The following is a 26,714-nucleotide window of genomic DNA, read 5'->3' as shown; positions in this document are numbered from 1 at the left end:
AATACCTCAATGAGCTGAGCATCAGGCTTTATGAAACAAGTAAGGAAAATAGTTTTTTCATACGAATTTCTTCAAAAGACCGGTAACTAAGCTTTCGAAAAAAATCGAAGTCTCGAGTTTGTCCAGTATCAATAATTTTAGTGTTTTTCGGGGGTTAAACATCAGCGAAAAAAGTTATTTATATTTAATTTGTGTCATTGCTCCAGCACACTTCTAGAATGTAAATAGATGGAGGAGGAATTAATGTTTAACGTCCCGTCGACACCGAGTTCATCAGAGACTGAGGACAAGATCGGATTAGGGAAGGATGGGGAAGGAAATCGGCCGTGCCCTTTCAAACGAACCATCCCGGCAATTACCTGGAACGATTTAGGGAAATCACGGAAACTCTAAATCAGGATGGCCGGAGGCGGGTTTGAACCGTCGTCCTCCCGAATGCGAGTCCAGTTTGCTAACCACTGCGCCACCTCGCTCGGTGTAAATAGATCATTACTTTTATTGAAGATTTATAAAATGTCCGACGTGACTTTAATGATCAGTATACTTCTGCTTCCAGATATGGAAGTAGCCCGACCGTTGAGGGACTGTGGGCTGGTACAAAGTAAATTGCTGGCCAATGAAAGTGCAACTCCGTGAATACAGTACGCAATAAACATCAAATTAGCACGAAGTCTACTACACACTTAGACATTCCGATTAGAATTTCAGTGCGGAATATGTAAGGGAATATTACGCAGGGGTTTGTCATTCACAAATCGCATTTGAATTTTGATCATTAGCGAGAAAATCGTGATATGCCTCGTATAAGAAGACGTGATGGCATCCCTGTTTTCTCGCTGAGTGGACCACTATCGGCGCACTTCGCTTTACTGACCTGTCAAGAGGACCCGCAGCAGTGGTTGCACTGCTGACGGTGAGTGGTGCTCGAAGTGGTTGTAAGATAGTGCTCGAAGTGGTTGTAAGATAATGCACGGCCGAGGGAACAATTTGTCTGTCCTCTCGGGTGCTATTCGCGTGGGACCGATAAGATACTGCATGTCGTTGAATATGGCCCTCCTAAAAGCACGGATTCCACATTCGCATGACAGTCGTGGGATACCGACTAACACGAGCAGCAATGTCTCTTAACGATAGACGCTGTCTCCATAGATCACAATTCCGTTGATGACGAATTCCGGCCAATGAAATGTGACTTGTGAATGAGAAACCCGCTATGTAATCTAGTACGTACTTTGTGTGATTGAGCCGAATTACAAATCATTTCCATATCTTAGCAGGTAGTACACTTCGTGCCAATCTGACGTTGATTGCATTTCGCTTCCACGATATTACAGTTTTAATAGCCGGAAGTGTATTACTGGCACTGGTGCAGATATCAGTGCGTGTGGAATACTTTCGAAGTCGAAGGTGATAATAGTGCCAACGAGCAGTAAATATATGCTTCAGTACTGCAGTAAATAGAATTGCATGGTAAGTGGTAACTGTGGTTTACCCTGTACCTAAATTCGGACTATCCCTGACGCACTAAGTACGAGACATTCCTCTCATCTTATAGCTAGCTCATTAGTTCACGTGACTGCTGTTGGCCCTGTTTCGTCTGAGAATTTATACAACGATTTGTACGAACATTATACAGGGTGTTCGGAAAATTCACTTTACAGACTTCTAGGACTTGTTCAGGGAAGTGAGTAGATAATATTCTGAACTGGAAAACATGTCCGGAAACGTAGCGTTTCTGTGCTATAACCATTTGAAAATATGTTGGTAACGCTACCACTTTTACAAGTAATTGATAAAGTGTGAGCCAGTACATCACTTGTTTTACAGTTCCACTCACTAATAGCCAAAGAAATTGCTCGTGTACTCGTTGACGGTATCTCTTCAACGTGATGCAGTACGGCCTCTTCCAGTTCGGGTGTGCGAAATCTCCGGGGATCACCACAGTCACGCCTGCTGACGGTGAAGGTACCCTTTCTCGAACCGTTGCGTAATTATAGAGAGAAGGGTATGCGATGTAGTCGGAGTTGTGGAGAACGATCTTGATAAAGGCCACGAGCAGCTCTTCCAATACTGTGAGCTTTGCCATTCAGAAGGCTCAAGTCGGTGTATTCTGCAAACGTATACTCAGCTATGTTGCTCTAACACTCACAGACACGTGAATGAGACTCGAACCAGGGCAGAGAGGAAGGCAGACGTCAAATGACATCAGCTGGTCGGCCGTAACCACCCCCTACCGTGACAGTCCTGTCGCATACCTACCTAACAATTATGTTTTCAAACGGCTATAGCACGGAAAAGGTACATTTCCGGACATGTGTTCCTATTCAAAACATTATGTATTCATTCCGCTCTACAAGTCTAGAGGTTTGTAACGGGAATTTCCAACACACCGTATATATACAGCAAAAAAGTTCAGAAACACTTCTATAAAGAAAAAGTCTTTTAAATACGCAATATATTAAAGTAAAGATAATTCCATTTAATGCGAAGAAAGAGATGAAATGAAATAAAATAGCGTAAATAGATATTTAGATTATAATAAAAGAGTTGCACTTTAATAGTGGCCATTATTTATTTACTACTCACACAAAAAAATACTTCATAAAGTTCCAACATACTGATGGTGAATAGTACCAGCCACTGGGCCAATTAAATGTTTATTTACCTTCATTAGTCGTCAAAGTTGCGATAATAGTCATTTCTTTGTGGTAAATAGTTTCGGAGCATCAAATCCATTTTCAACCCATAGCCTTAGAAGTAGGTGAATGGTACAGTTCGCAGCAAAGTACATGTGAGTAGCAAAATAGTCATATTCCTCAACAGTAATTGAATGAGCATACAACGTTAACTTTTCCTGATCGAACGAAGATTGCTGGTGACTGCTTTGAAGGAGAGTAAACCTTTGAAACAGATATTTATTTTGGTTAAAAATAGTAAATATATGTTGTTGTTGTGGTCTTCAGTCCTGAGACTGGTTTGATGCAGCTCTCGATGCTACTCTATCCTGTGCAAGCTTCTTCATCTCCCAGTACCTACTGCAGCCTACATCCTTCTGAATCTGCTTAGTGTATTCATCTCTTGGTCTCCCTCTTCGATTTTTACCCTCCACGCTGCCCTCCAATACTAAATTGGTGATCCCTTGATGCCTCAGAACATGTCCTATCAACTGATCCCTTCTTCTAGTCAAGTTGTGCCACAAACTCCTCTTCTCCCCAATTCTATTCAGTACCTCCTCATTAGTTATGTAATCTATCCATCTAATCTTCAGCATTCTTCTGTAGCACCACATTTCGAGAGCTTCTATTCTCTTCTTGTCTAAACTATTTATCGTTTCACTTCCATACGTGGCTACGCTCCATACAAATACTTACATTTTATATCTTCTCTACTTCGACCGTCATCAGTTATTTTGCTCCACAAATAGCAAAACTCCCTTACTACTTTAAGTGTCTCATTTCCTAATCTAATTCCCTCAGCATCACCCGACTTAATTCGACTACATTCCATTATCCTCGTTTTGCTTTTGTTGGTGTTCATCTTATATCCTCCTTTCAAGACACTGCCCATTCCGTTCAACTGCTCTTCCAAGTCCTTTGCTGTCTCTGACACAATTACAATGTCATCGGCGAACCTCAAAGTTTTTATTTCTTATTTAAACATATATTGGCCACTATTAAAGTTCCAAACTTCGTAGAAGTGAAGTACTGAGAGATGAGCAGTTAGCTGAGCTTGTGGATTGGTGTTGCAGATGTGGCAAGACATCGAGAGCATCCTGCTGAACCAGCCGGCGGCGCCGCAGGCGTCCCCGGTGAGCCTGTGCGCATCGTGGACGGTGCTGGGCCCGCCGTCGCCGCCCCCACCCCCGCCGCCCCCTCAGGCGGCGCCCACCGCCATCGGCACCCCCTCCTACCCGGACGTGGACGAGGACGAGCCGCTCGCCTACCAGGGCGAGGAGTTCGTCGACTTGGACATGCTGATCAACTACGCCGCCGAGCAGCACAACTTCTACCCGCAGGGCGGCGACTGCAAGGACGCCGCGCCGGCGCCGGCACAACCGCAGCAGCAGCAGCAGCAGCCCGACGACGGCGCAGTGTGCTTCGGGGACGCGAGCGCCGCCAGTGACGAGCAGGACGTGCTGAGGCTAGGCGACGTGGCCAGGGGGTTCCAGCCGGCCACCTCCTACAACGGCCTCATGACGATCGTGCCGGCGCAGCAACAGGCGCAGGTGGCGTACAGCCACGGTCAGATCTCCCCTCCGGCCAGCCCGGAGAACCAGGACCTGGGCAAGGCGCTGGCCGCCGGCGCGCTGGTGGCGCAGCCGGCCGCCACGGCGCTCGCCAAGATCATGACGCCGCCGTCGTCGCCCAACCTCGCCGACCTGCTGTCGCAGCCGCAGCCGCAGCCGCAGGCACCGCCCCCGCCGCCGCCGCCGCCGCCGCAGCAGCAGCAGCAGCAGCAGCAGCCGGCGCAGCCCTTCCAGCCCGTCGACGGCGGCCACAAGCCGAAGCGCTGTCGGCGCAGCTGCGGCCGCAAGAAGCTGACGACGCACACGTGCTCGCACCCGGGCTGCGGCAAGACGTACACCAAGTCGTCGCACCTGAAGGCGCACCTGCGCACGCACACGGGCGAGAAGCCTTACCAGTGCGGCTGGAAGGGCTGCGGCTGGAAGTTCGCGCGGTCCGACGAGCTGACGCGCCACTACCGCAAGCACACGGGCGACCGGCCCTTCCAGTGCCGGCTCTGCGAGCGCGCCTTCTCGCGCTCCGACCACCTGTCGCTGCACATGAAGAGGCACGTCAGCGTCTGAGGGGTCCTTCCGCACCCATCCGAGCAGTTACCAGCGCCTGTGGACGTTACCCGTTTGTGCGAACTGGGCTAAATGGCAGCGCGCCGCCGCCCTGTTGTCGCCGTTACCTTTTGCGTAAACTTTCAGATACCCGAGTGGATAGTAGTCACTGTAGGAATGTAAATATTTTAAAGGTTACCATACTGCACTCGTGATTTAGTACACAGAAAATGACACTACGAACACTTAAATGTGCTATAAAGAATACGATCTTTAAAATACTCATTTAAATACGTCTTATAGTAGCTTTAATGGTCAAACATATGCCGACGAAGCCATATTTGTTTTCTGTGTGCCATTCGTATAGAGAGTAAGCGAGTGACGAGGTGATGTTGTAAGTTGAAAGACACTGTTCTAAAGTATCGCGTAATGCGAGATTTATTGTGGGCTGTGTGAATGTGTGTACACTATTAAGAAAAACTGTGTTTTCTCTAATGTTTTACTGTATGTGAATCTGATGTTCAGTATTTGTGCAGCATTTGCTGAAATCTCCGACGGAATGAACTTCGATTTGTCCTGAGAGGACGCGCAGCATCTATTATTAAATTGTTTCATTAGATTGCAAAGATGACTGTTAGACTCTCACTATTCAAATATTTCGAATTAACAATGATCACCACAGCACATATTAACCATCTCAACTGAAGTAAACTCTGCCTTAATCTTATGAAAGACATGTCTGAGGAAAAAGAATATGTGTACAGTACTTTGAACAACAAGTATGTGAACTTGAAAATGACAGACATTTTCCATTGTAACTTGTTTTTATTCTTAATCAAACTTTGTGTCTTCTAGAAAATGTTTAACTGGCTAAGTAACGAATCGTTGAAAAGATTGTATGTGAAGCCTTCAGGGACAAATTATCTGAATTTTTAAGCAATACCTTATCTAACAATATACCCTTTTAAGAAACAGCTGAATTTTTGCACACTTTGAGTAAGTCTTAAGTACAAAGATGTCTTGTCGATATTTGAGAAATTAAGATTACTTTCTCTTTCTCAAATATGTGTGTGTACCAATGGGAACTAAAAATAGGAATAAATTTAATATATACGCATGAAAAGTACATCTTAATATTATTCCTGTTTTCATCTAAATAACTCCGATTGTTAGTATTAATAGGTGACTTACTCCATTTGATTTATTGTTGAATGTCTCTCATATAGGCAATTCACAGACCACCGAGCGCTGTTATACTGGTGCACTTTGTGCTACAAATCAAACAGAGAAGTCATCTACAAGAATGGCGTAATTATCTGTCCCAAAAGACCAATGCCAGGCTCAGGATGGTCTGCTCCACGCTGAGGTAACTGGACCAGTAAATCAGATCATCTGTTCTGTTTCGTAGTGAGAGGGCTGGGAGATTTGATTTCCCGATCCAGGCGACTAGGAGATCATTAGAAACGAATCAGAAATCACTTAACCAAACAGCTCCACAGACTGACATTATTTTTTACCTAGCGTCGTGACTGTTCGGCGCTACTATATGGATTTGGTTTTCATAATCAAAAAGCTAATCACAAACCACATAATATAATTTCGAACTTTCTTCCAACTCACTATAAAATGGTTCGAAAGGCTCTGAGCACTATGCGACTTAACTTCTGAGGTCATCAGTCGCCTAGAACTTAGAACTAATTAAACCTAACTAACCTAAGGACATCACACTCATCCATGCCCGAAGCAGGATTCGAATCTGCGACCGAAGCGGTCGCTCGGCTCCAGACTGCAACGCCTAGAACCGCACGGCCAACTCACTATACCACAGGGCTGTCGAACACATGAAATATGTTTTACATTGTGCTGTTTTTATGGATGTGTACAGTTTCTATAAGAGAAGTAGGTGTGATTACTACGTATTACAAAAGGTAACTCTTGCGCATTACGTGGTATGATGGGAAGTAATTTCACCACAAGAACTTGATGTTTTACGACTGATTTTCTCAGAATCCCGATTTGAATTGGACTAAATATTTGTGGGATCTTCGCACTTGTTCTCACTGCGTAAACTGGATTCTCGCGCCAGCTTAAAAATTTGGTGCCATAGACACACAAGATAATACAGAGGAAACACAATTAGGAACAGACCATTCTGAACGAAAGCCAATAAACTGTGTAGTACGACGATGTTGCTCTTTATCACTACTTCTATCAAACGTGAAAGCCAATGGAACTGGAAGACAGTGGAGATAAGAAATTCACGGAAATATTTATCTTCAATTTATCTTCAATGAAATAACACTTCAGATATATGTAGACGATCGGTTCTCTTTTTTAATGTTGACATAAACTGCCAATTTTTCATTCACCGTCTAAATTGTATAGCAGAAAAGGGTACTATGGTAATCTCAACAACAGAAAGTAGACACGACATTCAAGGCAAAAATATACATCGCAAATAAAATTTCTGTAGACAGGTCATTAATAGAGCATATCAGTTCCTCTAAAGATTTCGACTATATAATTTTTTTATGAAGATGATCGAACGGAATATGAAACTACAATAGGCTACTCAGAAAAATCAATCAGATTTTCAAAAGAATACAACCATAAAAGCAGTTAAGATTAACAACTTACAAGACTCTACCACAACCAATCCTGTTTTATCTTAGTGAAATATGGCTCATTCGAAATGAAGGCAGAAAACGCTTAACAGCCATTGAAATAGAATTTCAGATGAAGACTACTTGATGTAATATTCTAGATTATGAGCGCAATGAAACCATGGTCAAGTGATTGAGACAACGCTTGTGACAGACTACCTACAAGAATGAAGATGAAATTGGCTTCATCATGTTAGAACAGAAATGCAACTACGAGTTCTAAATCACATTCTCAGAGGACTATATGTCGGCCATACACGACCGTAGAACTATTAAGTGACTAGAACATGAAATAGAAGTTGACTCCCTGACCATACAGTTCGGGCACGTTGTTACATGATCTGTTTTTGAAGTTTCAACCGTGTTTGCATCACAATGATGTCAGTTGTTACAAGCCAGTCAGTGTATCCTAGTAATCATGGTGGTTGGCTGCTATTGGCGGAAAGTGTGTTTGCTACTCTTTACTGCAAACAGTTTTCTTGTGGTCTGGGAAACACTTAGTTTTTTGAGGACAAGTAAGTAGCTGTTGGAACGGCTTTGATTTGGACAGCTGGGCTATAGCGAAGGGAACAGTACTCGTAGTATGCTGACCACAGGCCCGTCCAAATGAAGAACTCGCGTAGCGTAGGCTCCTGGGCCCCTTTTTGCATTAATGTTCCTTAGTTCCCATTTGTACGTCTCCAGAAAAGTTACGTACAGATTTCTTTCATTTGATTTTGCTGCTATAACTGGCACACACAATAACGAGAAACTTAAAACGCATGACGAAAGAAGGATTGCAGATTAGAGAAGAACTTCTTCCCTGGGACGATACCATTTTCAACGAGTTAAGGAAAACACACAGAACACAAATGTGCATGAATGTCCAGGGATTGAACCGCCGTCTTCCTGAATGCAAGTCCATTGTCTTAACCTGACGCCATCTCCCTTCGACCTATCACAGCGTAATACAACGATGCGGATTGATATGCCGTCATCCAGTTACATGCAAATCCGTTACGAAGGCTCATACAAATTTCTGATCGGGTATCCAGCGTACACCTCATGCTGGTCTGGAACGTTATAAAATTTGAATGCGCGGCAAATTATGGCAGGGAGAGGAAATTCCTAAGCAGGCTGTGGTTGCACGTGCTTTGTGGCGAGCGAATATATTCTTGCACAGTAATATACTGATCCAAGGTCGCCCGGAGCCGCCGGCGTGTGCAGTCGCCCGCCGTAGCTGGCGCGCAACCTGAGAAGCTGCAACATCGCATTCTCCAACACTCTTGCACGTACGACGATCGTCACCTTCACTTTTACATTCGAAGAGAATTTCCGCTACTAGTGTCTTCTGAATGACTCCACTCTCTTTTGTTTCTGAGTAAGCAAAATTAAGACACGAAAGCGTCCATATTTGATACCGGAAACGTAGTTACCAATTGCTGGTGTAGCTCCCAAGATAATTTCGCATTGAGTTGTAATGTGATGTCGATAATCAAAAGGTTTTCTTGGGGTTTTGAACCAAGCAGCTCTTCAGAGTGTGCTTCATACAGGACGGATCTCGTGACACTTCGAATGAATGAAGACCCTAGGTGATTTCAGATGACTATCGGTATTTATCGCTATTTTCCCATTTGATTTAAGTTTTTATTTTATTTACACGTTTAGTTCCGTGAGACCAAACTGAGGAGCCAGTCTCCGTCGTCATGGAACGAGTGAGTACATGAAATTTCGTCAACAAACTTAACAATAAACGAAATAAAAGTTACACGAATTCTATGCAGAGGACAAGCTTCTGAGTTCATATTAGCGTAATCAACACTAACACAGTAATTTGCTTAAATTTTTTTCCGAGACGTCCCCTACAGAATAGAAGGAATGAACTATGAGGAAATTCTTCAATTTACATTTGAAAATGAGATGATTACTGCTATTTTTTCAAATTCTTGTGGCAACATTATCGAAAATTGATGCAACAGAATATTGTACCCCTTTCTGCCTAAGAGTCAAGCAGATGAAATCCAAATGCAGACTGGATGTCAGCCTAGCGTTAACTGAGAGTGCTGGTAATTCTTGGGAATAAGATGAATTTGTTAACAACAAACGACACTAAAGAATATATATTGTGAGAGGCCAGTGTCAGAATTCCCAGCCTCCTGCACAGGGCCTGAACTTAGTTGATAAGAAGTAAGTGAAGTTAGTGACTAATTTTCGTCTTGGACTACAAATTACAGCAGATATTGTTCTAATGGTAAATACAGTAGTATTCATCGATATTTTATTTCCCTGAAACATTTACATTCAATCCAAACTCTCTAGATCTAACATTTGCGATACTAGGTAATAATCAGTCGATTCTAAGGAGATGCAGAAGGATTCGCTTTGTATGCAGTGACTGGTAAGTTGCAGGACTTCCATGATACTATGTAACTCGTGACTATTGCGTCTGATCTAACGGAGAATATTCTCTTTACACGACAAGAAAAAGTACAAATTTCTCTTTCCATTTTATTAAGAATGTGAATGTGGCGAGAAGCAGCATAGTACCGCAGTTCCGTTGTTCTTCTTACAATAGTCTCTTAACACTCAGCGCTCGTTCTGATTCACCAGAACTTTGTGTAGCGGAACACTGTTTTGAAAAGAGATAGCTTTACATTACTAGAAACTTTTACAGAATTTCATATTATTTAAAAACAATATTCGAGGTACGAAATTAAATAAAAAATAAAAAAGCGAGACTGTCCACTTTACTAAGGAATTATTTGTCGTGGTGTATCAGTGCACGACTGTTTTTTGATGTTGAACTATGAATAGTTTCATAATATACGAACAGCTTAGTGGCCGTGGACGACCAGTCTGCAACAGACGAGCCGGCCGGAGTGGCCGTGCGTTTCTAGGCGCTACAGTCTGGAACCGCGTGACCGCTACGGTCGCAGGTTCGAATCCTGCCTCGGGCATGGATGTGTGTGATGTCCTTAGGTTAGTTAGGTTTAAGTAGTTCTAAGTTCTAGGGGACTGATGACCTCAGAAGTTAAGTCCCATAGTGCTCAGAGCCATTTGAACCATTTTAAACAGACGTGTTTATGCTCTCCTCCTGAAATGGTCTTCTTGGGGGCTGACACAAAATACGAGAGACTGATGCTGCAAATTTGTGTTGTTACGAAATATGTTTAATTAGAGGTAGTCATATGAAAATTAGGAGACACTTGTGCATTTCGTTTCCTGTGAGGTCACGCAGGAGCTCAATCATTTTCACCTTAGACCGTAAACTATTTGTCCACTATTGCTGAATAAATCGATTTTGATGAAACTTGCCACAGCAGAAGGAAACAGTTCAAAGTCAAAAAACAGTAGCACAAAGTATACTTCACATCGAACAATTCCTTAATAATGGGAGCAGTTTCAGTTTTTCTTGACAGGCAATAGAAGCTGTCATCAACTTTGAAACATCATGTAACCATCTGAGAAGTTGGTTTCTGACAAATAAGAAAGTTGATCCTCAGTTATTAAAGTGAATATAAGTAGACGAAAAAAGTACTCAAATATTGTAATTTTCGTATTTTGGGTTCGATATCAGCATATACACAGATTAATAAGTGCTAATCTCATCATAAGTGCAACAATATTTGTGGAAAGATGATTTATGTGGACTACAGAAGTAATGGTTACTCTTGGGATTTAGTCCGTTTCGGACAGTCAGCGAGAGTCTATTGGTGATTATGTCGTTTACAGTAATTGCAAACTGAGAATTACAAACATTTGCGGTCTAAGAATGACGTGCAAAAACTGTGGCAACTGAGTGATAGGTTGATTCTGAAGCGTTCTCGTTTTAGTTTGGAGCATTGTTTTCTTGAAACGTCTGGCGAAAAACGGAGAGAGATCGTCGGAAATTACAGTTCGTCCTATTTCAAGGTAAGTACTGCAGAGTTCTACGAGAGAGAGCACCAGCGTGAATGCGTCAGCACCGGTATATTACACAACACGAGTTGCCTTTGATGTATGTACAGTCATTCTCTTTCGTACTCGTTTTCATTATTTGCAGTTTATGGCGTGTTTTAATACTTCTCGAACACATAGAGTTCTCTCTACCCAAATCTCGAGCAGACAATAAAAAGGCAAGGTTTGGGTTCATCTCCCTCTCCAGCAGACAGTTTTAGACTGTCAGGAAGTTTTAGAAATTAAAAAAAAAAGTTTGAAATTGTAGGTACTGAGCGCATAAGGCGCATCGAAGAGAAACTTGCATGATAAGGAAGCCTCAAAAATAGATACTACGGAAGCTTAGAACATACTATTATAGCTCACGGTTCTTCATCATTGTCATCAGCCACTGAATAGCGACTGCTGGATGAAAGCTCCTCCAGGTTTATCTGATCATTTTTCAGGAGCGAATGTGGGATTTTGTTACCTCTTGCACCGATATTTTGGCTGAGAACCTTTCAGCCATTCTCAAGGCGAGTTGCAAAGCACTTTACAATGTGGGATAAACGCATCCACCAGACCTGTCCAGTTATAGACGATCGTTTCACCTCTACGTGTTCTCCATTTCTTAGTATTATTTTGCGATTTTCACATGAAAAATCAATGTCTTACTGCCATAAGCAAACACTGGTAACATACGCTAACACACATAGGAAGCTCACTTTTGAATCCAGCTTTGTTTACCAAAAGTACTCCAACACATTTTTGTTCTTCTGTTTATTACTTTTCTAGTTACTGCCTTCAAGAGCATAAAACGGAAAAATTCAACAACAGATTTTGTGATTCTGCTCTTAAATTCTTCTCGAAAAGATCGTCATACTACAGCGTGGGCGGACGAAACTGCCCCGGAAAGTATTTCAAGCATCTTACGATAAACAACCCTACTTACATGATGCTTGCCTGCGGCAGATGATGTAAGTCTGGTTGCTTATTGTAAGATGCATGAAATATTTTCCGAGTCTGTTTTATTTCGCCTACCCCATACTTCCAAACTGGATAAATATCGGAAGAAGTGGAAAAGTAAGTAACGAATGAATGTCTATTAAGACAATATTACGAAAAAGATAGTTGCTCAAAAAATGGTTCAAATGGCTCTGAGCACTATGGGACTTAACATCTGTGGTCATCAGTCCCCTAGAAGTTAGAACTACTTAAACCTAACTAACCTAAGGACATCACACACATCCACGCCCGAGGCAGGATTCGAACCTGCGACCGGAGCGGTCACGCGGTTCCAGACTGAAGCACCTTTAACCGCACGGCCACACCGGCCGGCCAGATAGTTGCTGCTCACCATTTAGCGGAGATGCTGAATCGCAGATACGCTCAACAAAAAGGGTGCTAGCTACTAAACTTCCGGCCGAAAAGGCCTTCATCAGAAGTAGAAACATAAACACACAGACACACACACGCACTCATTCAAACACAACTCACACATACATGAACACCGTACCGTCTCTGGATGCTGAGGCCAGAGAATGTGTTCATGTGTGTGTGAGTTGCGTTTGCGTGAGTGTGTTTGTGTATGTTGTCTACTTCTGATGAAGGCGTTTTCGGCCGAAAGCTTACTTGCTGACACTCTTTTTGTTGTGCCTATCTGCGGCTAAGCATCTCCTCTGTGTGGTGAGTAGCAACTATCCTGTTCATAATACAGGTTGTCTCTTAAGTCACTATCCATTTCAGAAGAAAGACAGTGATTGAAAAGTCAATTTTATTGTGAAGTTTTACACATATTCTACTTCCCTTCTACACGACTACCGTCAACATCAAAACACATACTCCATCTTTCACTAGTGGAACGAAATATGGACCTTAACACTTCAACCGCAATGTGGCCTGCTGCTTCCCTGATACGATTCCGTAGATCAGGCAGATCATTCACTTTGCCGGTGTACACTTTAGACTTGATGTACCACTATGCTAAATAGTCTAAAGGAGTAAGGTCTGGTGAGCAGGAAGCCCACAGCCGATGTGATCCTCTGCCTATACACCTCCCTGGAAAGGTTCTGTTCAGGTAATCACGGACGGTGTGTGCAAAATGTAGAGCTGCACCATCTTTCTGAAAGACAGCTGTATCCCATATGACATAATCCTAAAGTAGCGGTTCTAAGATGTTAAAGTAACTGTTACCTGTACCAACAGGCAGCCTTTCGGCAAAGAAAAATGGACCATACAGTTTTGCTTTTGTCACATTCAACCATATATTGGCCTTCGGTGTATCACGTTCCCACTCCGATACCTCCTGTGGCTCTTCATAAGCCCCTATGCGGCTGTTGTGTCTGTGCACTTTCCCACAAACGTGGAATGTGGCTTCATCGGAGAATAAAATGTTGTCCATTAAATTCTCGTTCTCTAAAGATTCCAGGACGTCATAACACATTGCCCGACGACAGGCGAAATCCACGTCCTCAAGATGGTGCAGAATCAGAATGTGATAAGGACGTTCTCATAGAGTGGAACATAGGATTTTCCTCACTGTGTTGCGAAGGATATTCAGCTTCCTACAGAGGCATCGGGTTGATATCTTCGGACTCCTATCACTGGAAATTTGAACCTGCTGCATTGTTTCTGCCGACACGCGCTGTCGTCCATGACGTGCCTCATCACACAAAATGGCGGTAAGCTTCAATTTGTTCACAAGCAGACGAATGTGTGCCCTTGATGGGGCTGGTCTGTGGAATTTACCGGTAAATTCCACTCTGACGTCGTCATATGACAATCCGCGTCTCCGTGCACGAACAATGGCAACCCGTTCTTCTGTTCAAAACATCTTGCACGAAGGTACCAGTATCTGCAGAGAAAAGGAAAAATAAATCTCGTTTTCATGGGAATTGATAGTGACTTTAGAGACACATATACTACGGTACCAGTATATGAAGCGACAGGAAAATCCTATTAGTGTTGTCATGGAAATGACACCATGTACTGTCATTATTCCATCCTGGATATTCCATTGTTTGATGTCTATTAAGAAATTCTTTTAGAAAGAAGGTTTAATGGCAATAATCAAAGGCATACAAGCAGGTAATCCTAAAAAGTAAGTACTAAAGTACGAAAAACTAAAATTTTAATATGCGGGAGAGATTACAGAAAATGTCTTATGTGATCACTGTGTGGACGTGAAAATATTAGTGTAAAAATCAATGCTTAACTATTAGAAGTCCCAGCTCGTGGTCGTGCGGTAGCGTTCTCGCTTCCCGCGCCCTGGTTCCCGGGTTCGATTCCCGGCGGGGTCAGGGATTTTCTCTGCCTCGTGATGACTGGGTGTTGTGTGATGTCCTTAGGTTAGTTAGGTTTAAGTAGTTTTAAGTTCTAGGGGACTGATGACCATAGATGTTAAGTCCCATAGTGCTCAGAGCCATTTGAACCATTTTTGAACTATTAGAAATCAGCACAGACTTACTTCCGTACAAAACAGCGAGAGAAATGATTTGAAATCCGTACATAATGACTTCAATCAGCTGGTGAGAATTAAAACTCAGCACAGTCGTATTTGCATTCAACCCTCATTGACCGGAAGCGAGTCTAGAAAGAATTTTCTGTGGGGACAAAAGGAAAGCAAAGATAACTGCTTTTCGCACTTGTCAGATTAGCTGTTATGTGGTTCGTTGGTTGGTTGATAAGTTTCGAGAGAAAAACTGTCGCTGTATGAACTGTAGACAATGAGGTGAATGGGTTCTCAGTCCTTAATGCTGCGGTACCTTTCAACTGATTTGCGTCAAATCTGATAAACTGAATCTTTTCTGTGGATTTCATAAGCCAGTCACGAGCGAAGATAGGAAGAAGGCGTGCTGGTGTTGCAAGCAGAGTGATTAGCGTCGTTGGCGGAGGGAAGCCAGATCCAGTAATGCATAACACATATGCTGCAAGCCAAACCTGTTCCTGCGCTATCCGTTAAGAGGTGAAAGCGGCTACCTACCTAAGCGTCTTGTTTTCGATAGCTGCTCGTGCGGTTTTGCTGTTCATTTTAACGCTCGCGAAGTTGGTGATTCGCTCGTGGGACGTATTTACGATTATGCAAGTTTTCTCATACCACAGGAATAGATGTCGTAGAATTTTTCGCGCATGTCTCAGGGAGTCGAGGTATCTTCATTTGCATCTTCCGCATTCGGTTGCATCAAAAATGTCTGAAACATGCAGCTCTCGTTTCGCGGAGCTTTTGAAACGTCGTAGAGAATTTATTAAACTGCAAAGGCGTGAGACTTTCGATCTCCATTCCATGTAAACCCATTACTGGGCGCATTACGACCAAGCTCGCAAATCACTCGTGTCGAGGGCCTCTAGTTAACAGACACCCCGAGATATCTTACTCATACGGCACATGCAATTCAGAGGTGTCTCAGAACAGTAAGACTCAATGCTGGAAGACAATTTTTTATCTGTGCTGATATCTGAGAATAAAATCACCGTCGTCTAGCTATTAACGCAGGTACCAGTAACACAAAATTTGTAGAAACATTACCTAACACCAGTTAGAAGTTCAGTGAGAAGGAAATAGGTTTCATGGGTAAAGGGATTGCTCAACATTGAGTCTACATCCTTCCGTAGCGTACAGGCTGCTCCGATTTGTTCAGCTGCGTAATATCTATGAAACTGGTGGGGAATGGTTCAACATAGACGTTACTACTTCGTAGTGGACGGTCGGAGCTATCAACCAAATCCCATTTATTAGTAGCTTAGTTTCCGTGTAAGTAACAGGCAAGAAAGAAAAAAAATCATATACAGTAACGCTTGGTCGCCACATTTGCTGATGTTACGATCTATTTTGTGAACAGGTAAGTGCTGCCATCTCTCCTCTTCAAACCGTATGTGTCTCACCCCTAACTAAATCTGCAGTTTCGATACCCTGGTGACGTAATATTGGTAGCTACAGATAGCAGCGTGAAGCACACAACGACTGCGCTTGTCACAGACTTTATCGTTTTGATTACTTGCTTCAGGGCTTCTACCAAATACAGGTAAAATCAAAATATGTTTTTTTTTTTCATCCAAACAAAATTACTAACGTCGTCTTCGAAGTGAACCTTTTAAATATTATATCTATTCATCACATAATAATCGTCCGTACGTTTTATGACAAGATGAGTATTTACAAAGTTTTAAATTTCTGTTTAAAGAGTACAGGAACATTTTAAAAGCACCCACAACAGAAAAAAATTATTTCAGTTTTCCTCAGACACAGTAATACATTCAAAAAAGGATAACAATGTAATTATATAAATGAAAATTTCTGGCATAACTGTGTAAATTTGGTACACTGATATCTTAGACAACACCGCAATGCACTCGTGGGTTACTTGTGATATTCACATCATCACCTGTATTCGTTGGTGGACTATACATTTGTGTCAAGAGCCAAAGATCCGAATATCATCAAAAACCTGAAGTACAGGTGACTCCATGTCTCACCATTGGTAGTACACGTATTGTGACTTTATTTGTGAGTCATTATGCTTAACGTATTTCTGAACTTCTTTCCTTTTATATAAGATCTTTCGTGATTTTCCAACCTTCATATTCATTACCGGATAAAGGTCCTGTTACACTACTTCCTAATTGTTTTCCATGTGCTTCACAGAATAGGTAAGCAATTGTTTTGCTGCGTTGCTTCTAGCTTAGGAATATCTTAGTATTTCTAGTCTTATTCTTCTGTGATGCCTATATTGTTAGGATTTGTTCTGTCAACAAATTACTAGATTCCGCTTGTTTTTCCACCCGTAAACCTATGATTCGGAGGCAAGTATCCAATATTTTTTTGTTTCAAGTAGCATAGCATCCTGTCTTTCAATTGACATAACAACCAAAATGCGACATCCCTGGAACATATACCGGAAGTGTTGTGGTACAACGAAGGCAGAACCGCAAAGGGTTAGTTCATGAAATTGTAGCTGCCAGTTGAGCCTCAACGTCACAAAAGTAAAATTGCTGCGTGCAAATGTACCGAAAGGCGCACTATTGTTCGGTTACACGATTGACATCCAACCTCAGGGAGCGTTATAGCGGTAAAATATGAAGCAGCATGCGAACAGAATGACATACAATGGAACAACCACAAAAACTGATTGTAGCTGAATCAGATCCCCGATTAACTGGAGAATCCTGAGGAAATGAAATCGATAACCGAAGAAGATAGCTTAATAAAGACTCGTTTGCCTGACTGATGGACATTTGCCTTCAGTTTAGGACCCTTCCGAAACTGGATTAATTGTAGAGATGGATAAGTTTCAAAGAAGGGCTACCCGTTTGGTCACGGTTTAATGCAGTAAGAGCTAGAGCATTGCGGAGACACTCTCCAACTGCTGTGGTTTAGTTGACAACGTTTGCTTGAGGCAGACATTTTTATGTAACCACATGAAAGCTCACAAACTTCAGTTTCTATATCTACATACTCCTCGTTAATTCCGTATTCCCTTGTGTGGTACTGTAAAATGTGAAACTGTAACAGCCATAGTCTTGCACATGCCGAAATCCTAGCCTAGAGGGCGTTTGAAATGGCAGTTTCCAGAAAGATTGGCTAGTTTTCAGTATCAATTCTGTCTGTGGATGTCCACAGAATGTCTGTTATGTTCCTGACTAGCCTACCATCTTTACCTTCAATTACTTTTATGGTGTCTTGGGCTTTCCTCCTGTTCTTTATTACTTCAAAAAATAGATATTAAGTCATCAATGTGGGATTACGTCAACAAACTCTTGAATTGAGACATGGACAACTACATGAATGAAAGTGAAATGCAGACTGAGTATTATGTGAATAACAGAAGTGGCATAGAAAAACCACCACTAAGCTGACTGGAAGTAGAGGAAGCTGTGAAAAGCATGAGCGAAGGAAAATATAGTGGAGCTGATGAGTTAAATCCAGATATGATCAAGGTGGCAGGGACATATGGAATCCATTGGCTATGCACTGTGTTAAATGCAGTGTGGAGAGAGAACAAGATCCCTAGCGACTGGCCCAAAAGTGTAATTATTCAACAAAAGGTAATAGAGAACTACTTCAAAATTGTAGAGATATAAGATTGCTTCTGTACGCATTAAAAATTTTGGAGAAAATAACAAAAAAATGGTTCAAATGGCTGTGAGCACTATGGGACTTAACTTCTGAGGTCATCAGTCCCCTAGAACTTAGAAATACTTAAACCTAACTAACCTAAGGACATCACACACATCCATGCCCGAGGCAGGATTCGAACCTGCGACGTAGCGATCGCGCGGTTCCGGACTGTAGCGCCTAGAACCGCTCGGTCACTCCGCCGGCGAGAAAATGACAGAAAAGAAGCTTCAATGGATATATGAATCTCTCCTGGAAATAGGACAGTATGGATACTTGTTTTGTTAGGTTGGCAACAAATAGGTAAACATACCAAAGAAGATGAAACACGTAATGGAGTCGCAATATTTAAGCTGTGAAAAGCAGTGTACGACGAAATAATTGTATCGAGTGACAAAAGAACAATAGTCCATCACAAAAAAGAGTGAGACACTTGGTGAACAGTATGTGGAAGGCGAGAACACAAAGATGTGATTATATGACAGTGATAAAAGTGGTAGCGTGACCTCCAGACCAGATGTGAGGAAACGCAGATCAGCATATCGTAATTAATTACTTTTTTTTACAAAAAATCGAGAAGTGAACTGTTTGATGATCTATAACTAACAAAACTGTATCGTTTAGATCCCACTGATGATGCCTTAGAACAGGAGAAGGCGAAACGCGTACGGGATAAATAAAGTAACTAGCAGCAGGAAAAGGCAGTTTTATTTACACTGCAGTCCGGAACCGCGGGACTGCTACGGTCGCAGGTTCGAATCCTGCCTCGGGTATGGGTGTGTGTGATGTCCTTAGGTTAGTTAGTTTTAAGTAGTTCTAAGTTCTAGGGGACTTATGACCTAAGATGTTGAGTCCCATAGTGCTCAGAGCCATTTGAATCATTTTTTTTATTTACAAAACAAGTATTTATATGCTTGCTGCGGAGGATGGTCACACAAACAGACTTGTTAGGACAGTTTGGGTTTAGGAGAAACGGGGGTACAATTGATCCGATGTTTGCAACAAGAACGCTATTCGAAGGAATCTGGGAAAGAATAAGAGCATCGCACTAGTCTTTCCAGACATGGAAAAAGCCTATGACAGTGCACGAAGTCATAACTCTGGTAGTGTCTAGAGAGAAGACATGTATCCAAGGGAAGAGAGTGTAGATGCTGTAGAGTACACAGTGTTCGAATAGGGAATGCAGAGTTTGAGACTAAATGTGGAGTCCGGTAGGGTAGTGCCTTGTTTCTACTGCTCTCCATTTCTGTGAAGGGCATCATGACAATGATAAAGGAGACGTATGGATCTCAGTTTAAAGTAATGGTGTTGCTGATGATGTAACACGAAGAGAAGCAAATGAAGTCCAGGAAAAACAGGATTATGGAGCAATCACTTTGAGATTTGTTCTCAAACTCAATCAATCAAAGATTGTAACAATGGAGGTAAGCAGACAAGGAACAAAGCCCGAGTAGCAGGTGAATGGGCCACCCCTTGTGAATGAGCAACGTTTCCCACATTTGAGCAGCTGGATAGATTGCAAAATGAAGTTCTAAACCATACATATACAGCTACCCAGTATTATAATCAAGTAAGGTTCCTCCTTTGGAACAAGTATATACCACACAAAGCAAACCTAACAATCTTTAGTACCTACTATATACCCATTTTGATCTGTTCACTGGAGACCCGTGCTCTGACAGAGAGATCTAAGCTCCTGAGTTGAAGTTTGTTAGATCTATGCTGAAGCGAACAAAAAAGGATAAGATAAGGAATGAAAAGAACTGAATGGATACAGATGTAAAACACAGTGTACTGGCAAACTCCGCCAATCTAGGTTAGGGTAGTATGGACCCGTGAAACCGGTGGAAGAAACTAAGATAGGTAAGAAATACATTGAAATGACTATAAATGGGGAAAGACGTGTTGGACGACGAAGGAGAAGGTGGATCGACGTATTTAAGAAGAATGCAGCCAAAAGTGGTCTCCTTTGTGGCAGGATACACGAGGAAGTGCTGTACGAGGATAGAAAAAGTTGGAAAAGGTTCGTGATCAGCACCTGGAAAACTGGAGTGGCCCGATGATGATGATTTTTATCTCTTTCAATCTCTCTGACCAATCTCATCCCCACATCCAGTTTTCGGTGAGATTAGAAAAATTTTTCTCGTTCCAAATCATCAGCCGTTGCCGCCTGCTTTTTATCTCATACATTTGAAATTTTAATCGTGTGACGGAGAGCATTTTCCTACTTCCTATCCAGTTACTGATGGTACACGTCACTGTATGACCCTGTATATCTTTAATTTATCATTCGTGTTCATTTTAGGATACGTAAGTGTCAGGAAGTTACATGTTCCTTGATTCGCACTGGAATGGAGTTTCGAAACCTCGAGAGTCTCCTGGTTCAGCTTATTTGATATTTCCTCGCGGTTCTCACGTCTATTAAACAAACCAGTGACAAATTGAATAACTCTGCTTTCAGTATTGTCTATTTGTTTACTACTACAGCTTAGCAAGGTTCCTATACCTCCTCAAATAAAATGCGCCGTCTGTAAGCAGCAGAAGAGCCACAAACCTTACTTACTAAGTGGTTTGTGTATGTCTTGAACAGTACAGGGCCTCCTTGTTGGTCTATCGGTCAGGAGGATCGCTGGTATACTGCAAGGTCACCATTACCAACTTGAGTTCCTTTGACCATAGCCGAGAAGTTTATTTCCTCGTTTTCACTACGTTGGTGCTTAGTACCAAACACTCACTTCTTTGTGAATAGTCATTAAATCCTAAGCGAAATCGCACTGCCAGATGGGCCGGTGGCACTTTCTGCGATTCGAATGCAGCCTTACAGAGGTTTATTCGCTGTAGGGGTCCAAATAAAACTCCTTCATTAGTGTGTCATAGAGCCCGCCACTGCGCAACCCGTGCGGCATTTGGGATCTCCAATTCTTTCATCGTTAAAGACTATTAACGAGTACATGGTCAGTTATGTCCAGAATAGAACAAAGATGCAGACTGTGAAGAGAGAATTACACTCCTGGAAATGGAAAAAAGAACACATTGACACCGGTGTGTCAGGCCCACCATACTTGCTCCGGACACTGCGAGAGGGCTGTACAAGCAATGATCACACGCACGGCACAGCGGACACACCAGGAACCGCGGTGTTGGCCGTTGAATGGCGCTAGCTGCGCAGCATTTGTGCACCGCCGCCGTCAGTGTCAGCCAGTTTGCCGTGGCATACGGAGCTCCATCGCAGTCTTTAACACTGGTAGCATGCCGTGACAGCGTGGACGTGAACCGTATGTGCAGTTGACGGACTTTGAGCGAGGGCGTATAGTGGGCATGCGGGAGGCCGGGTGGACGTACCGCCGAATTGCTCAACACGTGGGGCGTGAGGTCTCCACAGTACATCGATGTTGTCGCCAGTGGTCGGCGGAACGTGCACGTGCCCGTCGACCTGGGACCGGACCGCAGCGACGCACGGATGCACGCCAAGACCGTAGGATCCTACGCAGTGCCGTAGGGGACCGCATCGCCACTTCCCAGCAAATTAGGGACACTGGTGCTCCTGGGGTATCGGCGAGGACCATTCGCAACCGTCTCCATGAAGCTGGGCTACGGTCCCGCACACCGTTAGGCCGTCTTCCTCTCACGCCCCAACATCGTGCAGCCCGTCTCCAGTGGTGTCGCGACAGGCGTGAATGGAGGGACGAATGGAGACGTGTCGTCTTCAGCGATGAGAGTCGCTTCTGCCTTGGTGCCAATGATGGTCGTATGCGTGTTTGGCGCCGTGCAGGTGAGCGCCACAATCAGGACTGCATACGACCGAGGCACACAGGGCCAACACCCGGCATCATGGTGTGGGGAGCGATCTCCTACACTGGCCGTACACCACTGGTGATCGTCGAGGGGACACTGAATAGTGCACGGTACATCCAAACCGTCATCGAACCCATCGTTCTACCATTCCTAGACCGGCAAGGGAACTTGCTGTTCCAACAGGACAATGCACGTCCGCATGTATCCCGTGCCACCCAACGTGCTCTAGAAGGTGTAAGTCAACTATCCTGGCCAGCAAGATCTTCGGATCTGTCCCCCATTGAGCATGTTTGGGACTGGATGAAGCATCGTCTCACGCGGTCTGCACGTCCAGCACGAACGCTGGTCCAACTGAGGCGCCAGGTGGAAATGGCATGGCAAGCCGTTCCACAGGACTACATCCAGCATCTCTACGATCGTCTCCATGGGAGAATAGCAGCCTGCATTGCTGCGAAAGGTGGATATACACTGTACTAGTGCCGACATTGTGCATGCTCTGTTGCCTATGTCTATGTGCCTGTGGTTCTGTCAGTGTGATCATGTGATGTATCTGACCCCAGGAATGTGTCAATAAAGTTTCCCCTTCCTGGGACAATGAATTCACGGTGTTCTTATTTCAATTTCCAGGAGTGTATTACGAGTATTACAAGTTAACCGGTGAGAGTGACAAACACTTTTCTTTTGACACATCCCTGAACAGAACAGCAAAGACAAATTATTTTCGTTCGGTTTACAAAAACGGTGGAGCGTGTGCACTGTCTCGCGGAAAGCGATGTTTTTGACGCTGGACGAAACGAAAGTAACGTGAGTAGCTCCTCACTAATTTGATATGTACAAAATTTACTGCACCAGTCTTTTTGTGTGTGTGAGAGACCTGGTACAAAACATTCTCCCGTAGAACGCAGTGACACGCCTGTAATAGATTACTTGTCTACTCCCACGGATTTCATCGACATTGATGAAACTTGTTACAGCGTAAGGACACAATTCTGGTCGAAAACCAGTGCTGCATTTTATACTGTTACGTGTCTCTTCCGAAGCTACACCTTCGTTATTAAGTTTTAGAATGATATTAACTTTACGAAAATGATCTTACAGTCCTCATATAACCACGTGAAGTGCTTGTAGAAAATAATACTACTTCGTTTTCATTTACATTTAAGACATATAGAATAAAATTATTTTATGATCACATTATATTTGAAACTAGTGTTCTGATGGGGGACGCATCAGCAAATCAAGCTACTCCACATTCTCTAGCCTGTAGTAGGCATTTCCATGACCATATATGGGAATGAAAATGTCGTTAAAGTCTCGGGTGACTGGTGACACAAAATTGGACGAGATTTCTCTTGCATTGGATTATAATTCACTTTCCATAGAAACATGTCTTTTCTTTCCAGAGATTTACTTCGACACCTGCAATGTTTCTTGATTTGACTTCTAGCACCTTTCCGTATCAACAATAACATATTGTAACCGATATTCATATAGTAAAGAAATACTCTGCTTCTGTACTTAATTCTACTCGCATTATTTTTAGTAAATTGTTGCAGTGCTTATATATCCTCATGGCTCTTATCTCCTTAAAAGAGAAATGAACCTAGTCTTGTAATTTTAGAAGTTTCAGACACAACATTGCACTACTTCGAAATTCTACAAAAATGTTCATTATATATTGTTTTCAACATTTATATTGATAATATTCTCAGTTTAGTAAAAAGCGCTAAAATTCTTTGTTTTTAAGTGTTTTTGCCATTTGTTATTTTCAATTTACCGCCAATTATTTTTACCCTTTGAATAATTATACCTTTGCTCATAAATTAAAGATTACCATAATATTGTTATTTAGTATCTAAAAAGTGATTCTAATAATACGCCTTGTATCTTGATGCACTTACAATGTCATTAACTGTTAAAGCTGTCTGTAATTCTATCACAGTCACAGTACGGTTCCTCCTATCTCTTTAAACATTATTCAATGCACCTACCCAGAGTAGTCCTTTTACCTAAGTACTAATCTCCTGTGCACTTCTACACATATTTCCAATTACTAAACTTCAGTAACTAGATCTAATTATTCCCTACACACATTTATGTAACAGTTCTACTGAGCTCTGCTTCAAATGTTAAACTAACTCTTGTAGTAATTCACGTCTAACGTAAGACCAGTTTTTGTAAAGATATACAATGATCCTTCACCTCACATTCTCGAGAACTCACTTCCCTCCATCATCTGATTCTGAGCCCTTCTGGGAAGCTGCCTGCCACCGGTATCTTGATATTTAATTCACACAAATAGCCTTTGCTAATTACCCTTTCTCCTTCATAGAGATTTGGCTTCCTTAGCCTTTCCACAGTCCAATACTCAACGTTGCCTCATAGCCAGTAGAACACCCACACTTCCCTTCCCATTTTCCCTTCTAGGAGCGTACTTTTTTAGTTGTACGATGTTATTTTTCAGTTGTACGATGTTCCTTATTCCAAAACTTTTCCTTTATTTTGGATGAGCCAGATGATACGCCTTAAGATGGGGAATACCATCTATTTCATTCTGTCCTTGGTAAATGTCAAAGAATTTTAACGCCTTCGCATCAATTTCCTTAGACTTTTTATGTGTTCTGATCAGAACAAAACCTCCAGTCTTGAGTCTGACGTCTTCTTTGATTGAATCTATACTGTCTCTTTTACACCGTTTCCACCATGTTAATCCGCCCAATAACCTGAGTGGTCATTGCGTCTGACTGCCACGCAGCGGGCCTCGGTTCCATTCCCGAGTGTGTCGGAGATTTTCTCTGCTCGAGGGCTAGCTGTTGTGTTGTCCTTATTATCATTTGATCATTATCGACTCGAAAATCGCCAAATGTAGCGTCAACTGAATAGACTTGCAGCTCTGCGGTCGAACTTCCCCAGGTGGCGACTCCTGGTCATCAATGCCATACTGTCATTTCATTTTTTCCGCTGTATTAGTTACCACTCTCTTCTTTCTGTCTTCCCAGCTCATTGGTTCATATTGTACATAATCTAATTTTTCTTGTATTAGGTCTGGACCCTTTTGTCCCATCACTGTTAACCTAGGTATAAAATTTGTACTGTCATGCACCACTTCTATGTGCAACACGAAGTTCTCCCAGGTACAGTCTACCTACCTCCCTCACACATCAAGATTACTCGCTGGATAGAAAAATGAAACACATGCAATGTCTAGATCACTGCATGTCATGCCTTCCTTCCATAACGTTGATGTAAATTGAGATCCATTGGCTATCATCATTCATTTGAATTCCCAGTTTTTGGAAAGTATTTCTGCTCCATCTGTCTGATAATTATTGTACCTTTTACTTTCTTTAGAGAATACAATTTTATGAATGAGATTTTCACTCTACAGCGGAGTGTGCGCTGATATGAAACTTCCTGGCAGATTAAAACTGTGTGCCCGACCGAGACTCAAACTCGGGACCTTTGCCTTTCGCGGGCAAGTGCTCTACCATCTGAGCTACCGAAGCACGACTCACGCCCGGTACTCACAGCTTTACTTCTGGCAGTATCTCGTCTCCTACCTTCCAAACTTTACAGAAGCTCTCCTGCGAACCTTGCAGAACTAGCACTCCTGAAAGAAAGGATATAGCGGAGACATGGCTTAGCCACAGCCTGGGGGATGTTTCCAGAATGAGATGTTCACTCTGCAGCGGAGTGTGCGCTGATATGAAACTTCCTGGCAGATTAAAACTGTGTGCCCGACCGAGACGCGAACTCGGGACCTTTGCCTTTCGCGGGCAAGTGCTCTACCATCTGAGCTACCGAAGCATGACTCACGCCCGGTACTCACAGCTTTACTTCTGGCAGTATCTCGTCTCCTACCTTCCAAACTTTACAAAAGCTCTCCTGCGAACCTTGCAGAACTAGCACTCCTGAAAGAAAGGATATAGCGGAGACATGGCTTAGCCACAGCCTGGGGGATGTTTCCAGAATGAGATGTTCACTCTGCAGCGGAGTGTGCGCTGATATGAAACTTCCTGGCAGATTAAAACTGTGTACCCCACCGAGACTCGAACACGGGACCTTTGCCTTTCGCGGGCAAGTGCTCTACCATCTGAGCTACCGAAGCACGACTCATTCTGGAAACATCTCCCAGGCTGTGGCTAAGCCATGTCTCCGCTATATTCTTTCTTTCAGGAGTGCTAGTTCTGCAAGGTTCGCAGGAGAGCTTCTGTAAAGTTTGGAAGGTAGGAGACGAGATACTGCCAGAAGTAAAGCTGTGAGGTTCAGATGGAACAGGCACTCGGCCAGTGCACATCGCGCGGTGACGGGCGGTAGCGCGGGCCAGTGTTTACGTCGCGAGCAGTGCTGCGGTGGAGAGCTGAGCAGCGTGTGCGAGCGCTGTTAACGTTTGTTTCTGTACCACTGTTGTAAGTAAGATGTTGACAATTAACAGAGCGAACAGCGTTCAGTGTGTTTTCGATCG

General features: G+C 43.0%; 1 protein-coding gene across 1 annotated transcript in view; it reads left to right on the top strand.

The window, feature by feature from the left end:
* The window catches only part of LOC126184853 (Krueppel-like factor 1), a 161,358-nt gene extending 155,449 nt beyond the window's left edge, over positions 1–5,909 (top strand). Inside the window, exon 2 of the mRNA XM_049927460.1 lies at positions 3,749–5,909. Coding sequence (XP_049783417.1) covers positions 3,749–4,807 — 1,059 coding nt within the window. The 3' untranslated portion in view covers positions 4,808–5,909. The remainder of the gene's footprint in view (positions 1–3,748) is intronic.
* The last annotated feature ends 20,805 nt before the right edge of the window (positions 5,910–26,714 follow it).

Source organism: Schistocerca cancellata, chromosome 4 (assembly GCF_023864275.1).
Source record: "Schistocerca cancellata isolate TAMUIC-IGC-003103 chromosome 4, iqSchCanc2.1, whole genome shotgun sequence".
Classification (NCBI taxonomy): domain Eukaryota; kingdom Metazoa; phylum Arthropoda; class Insecta; order Orthoptera; family Acrididae; genus Schistocerca; species Schistocerca cancellata.
The sequence above is the reverse complement of the archived record's forward strand: the minus strand, read 5'-3'. Positions and strand labels throughout refer to the sequence as shown.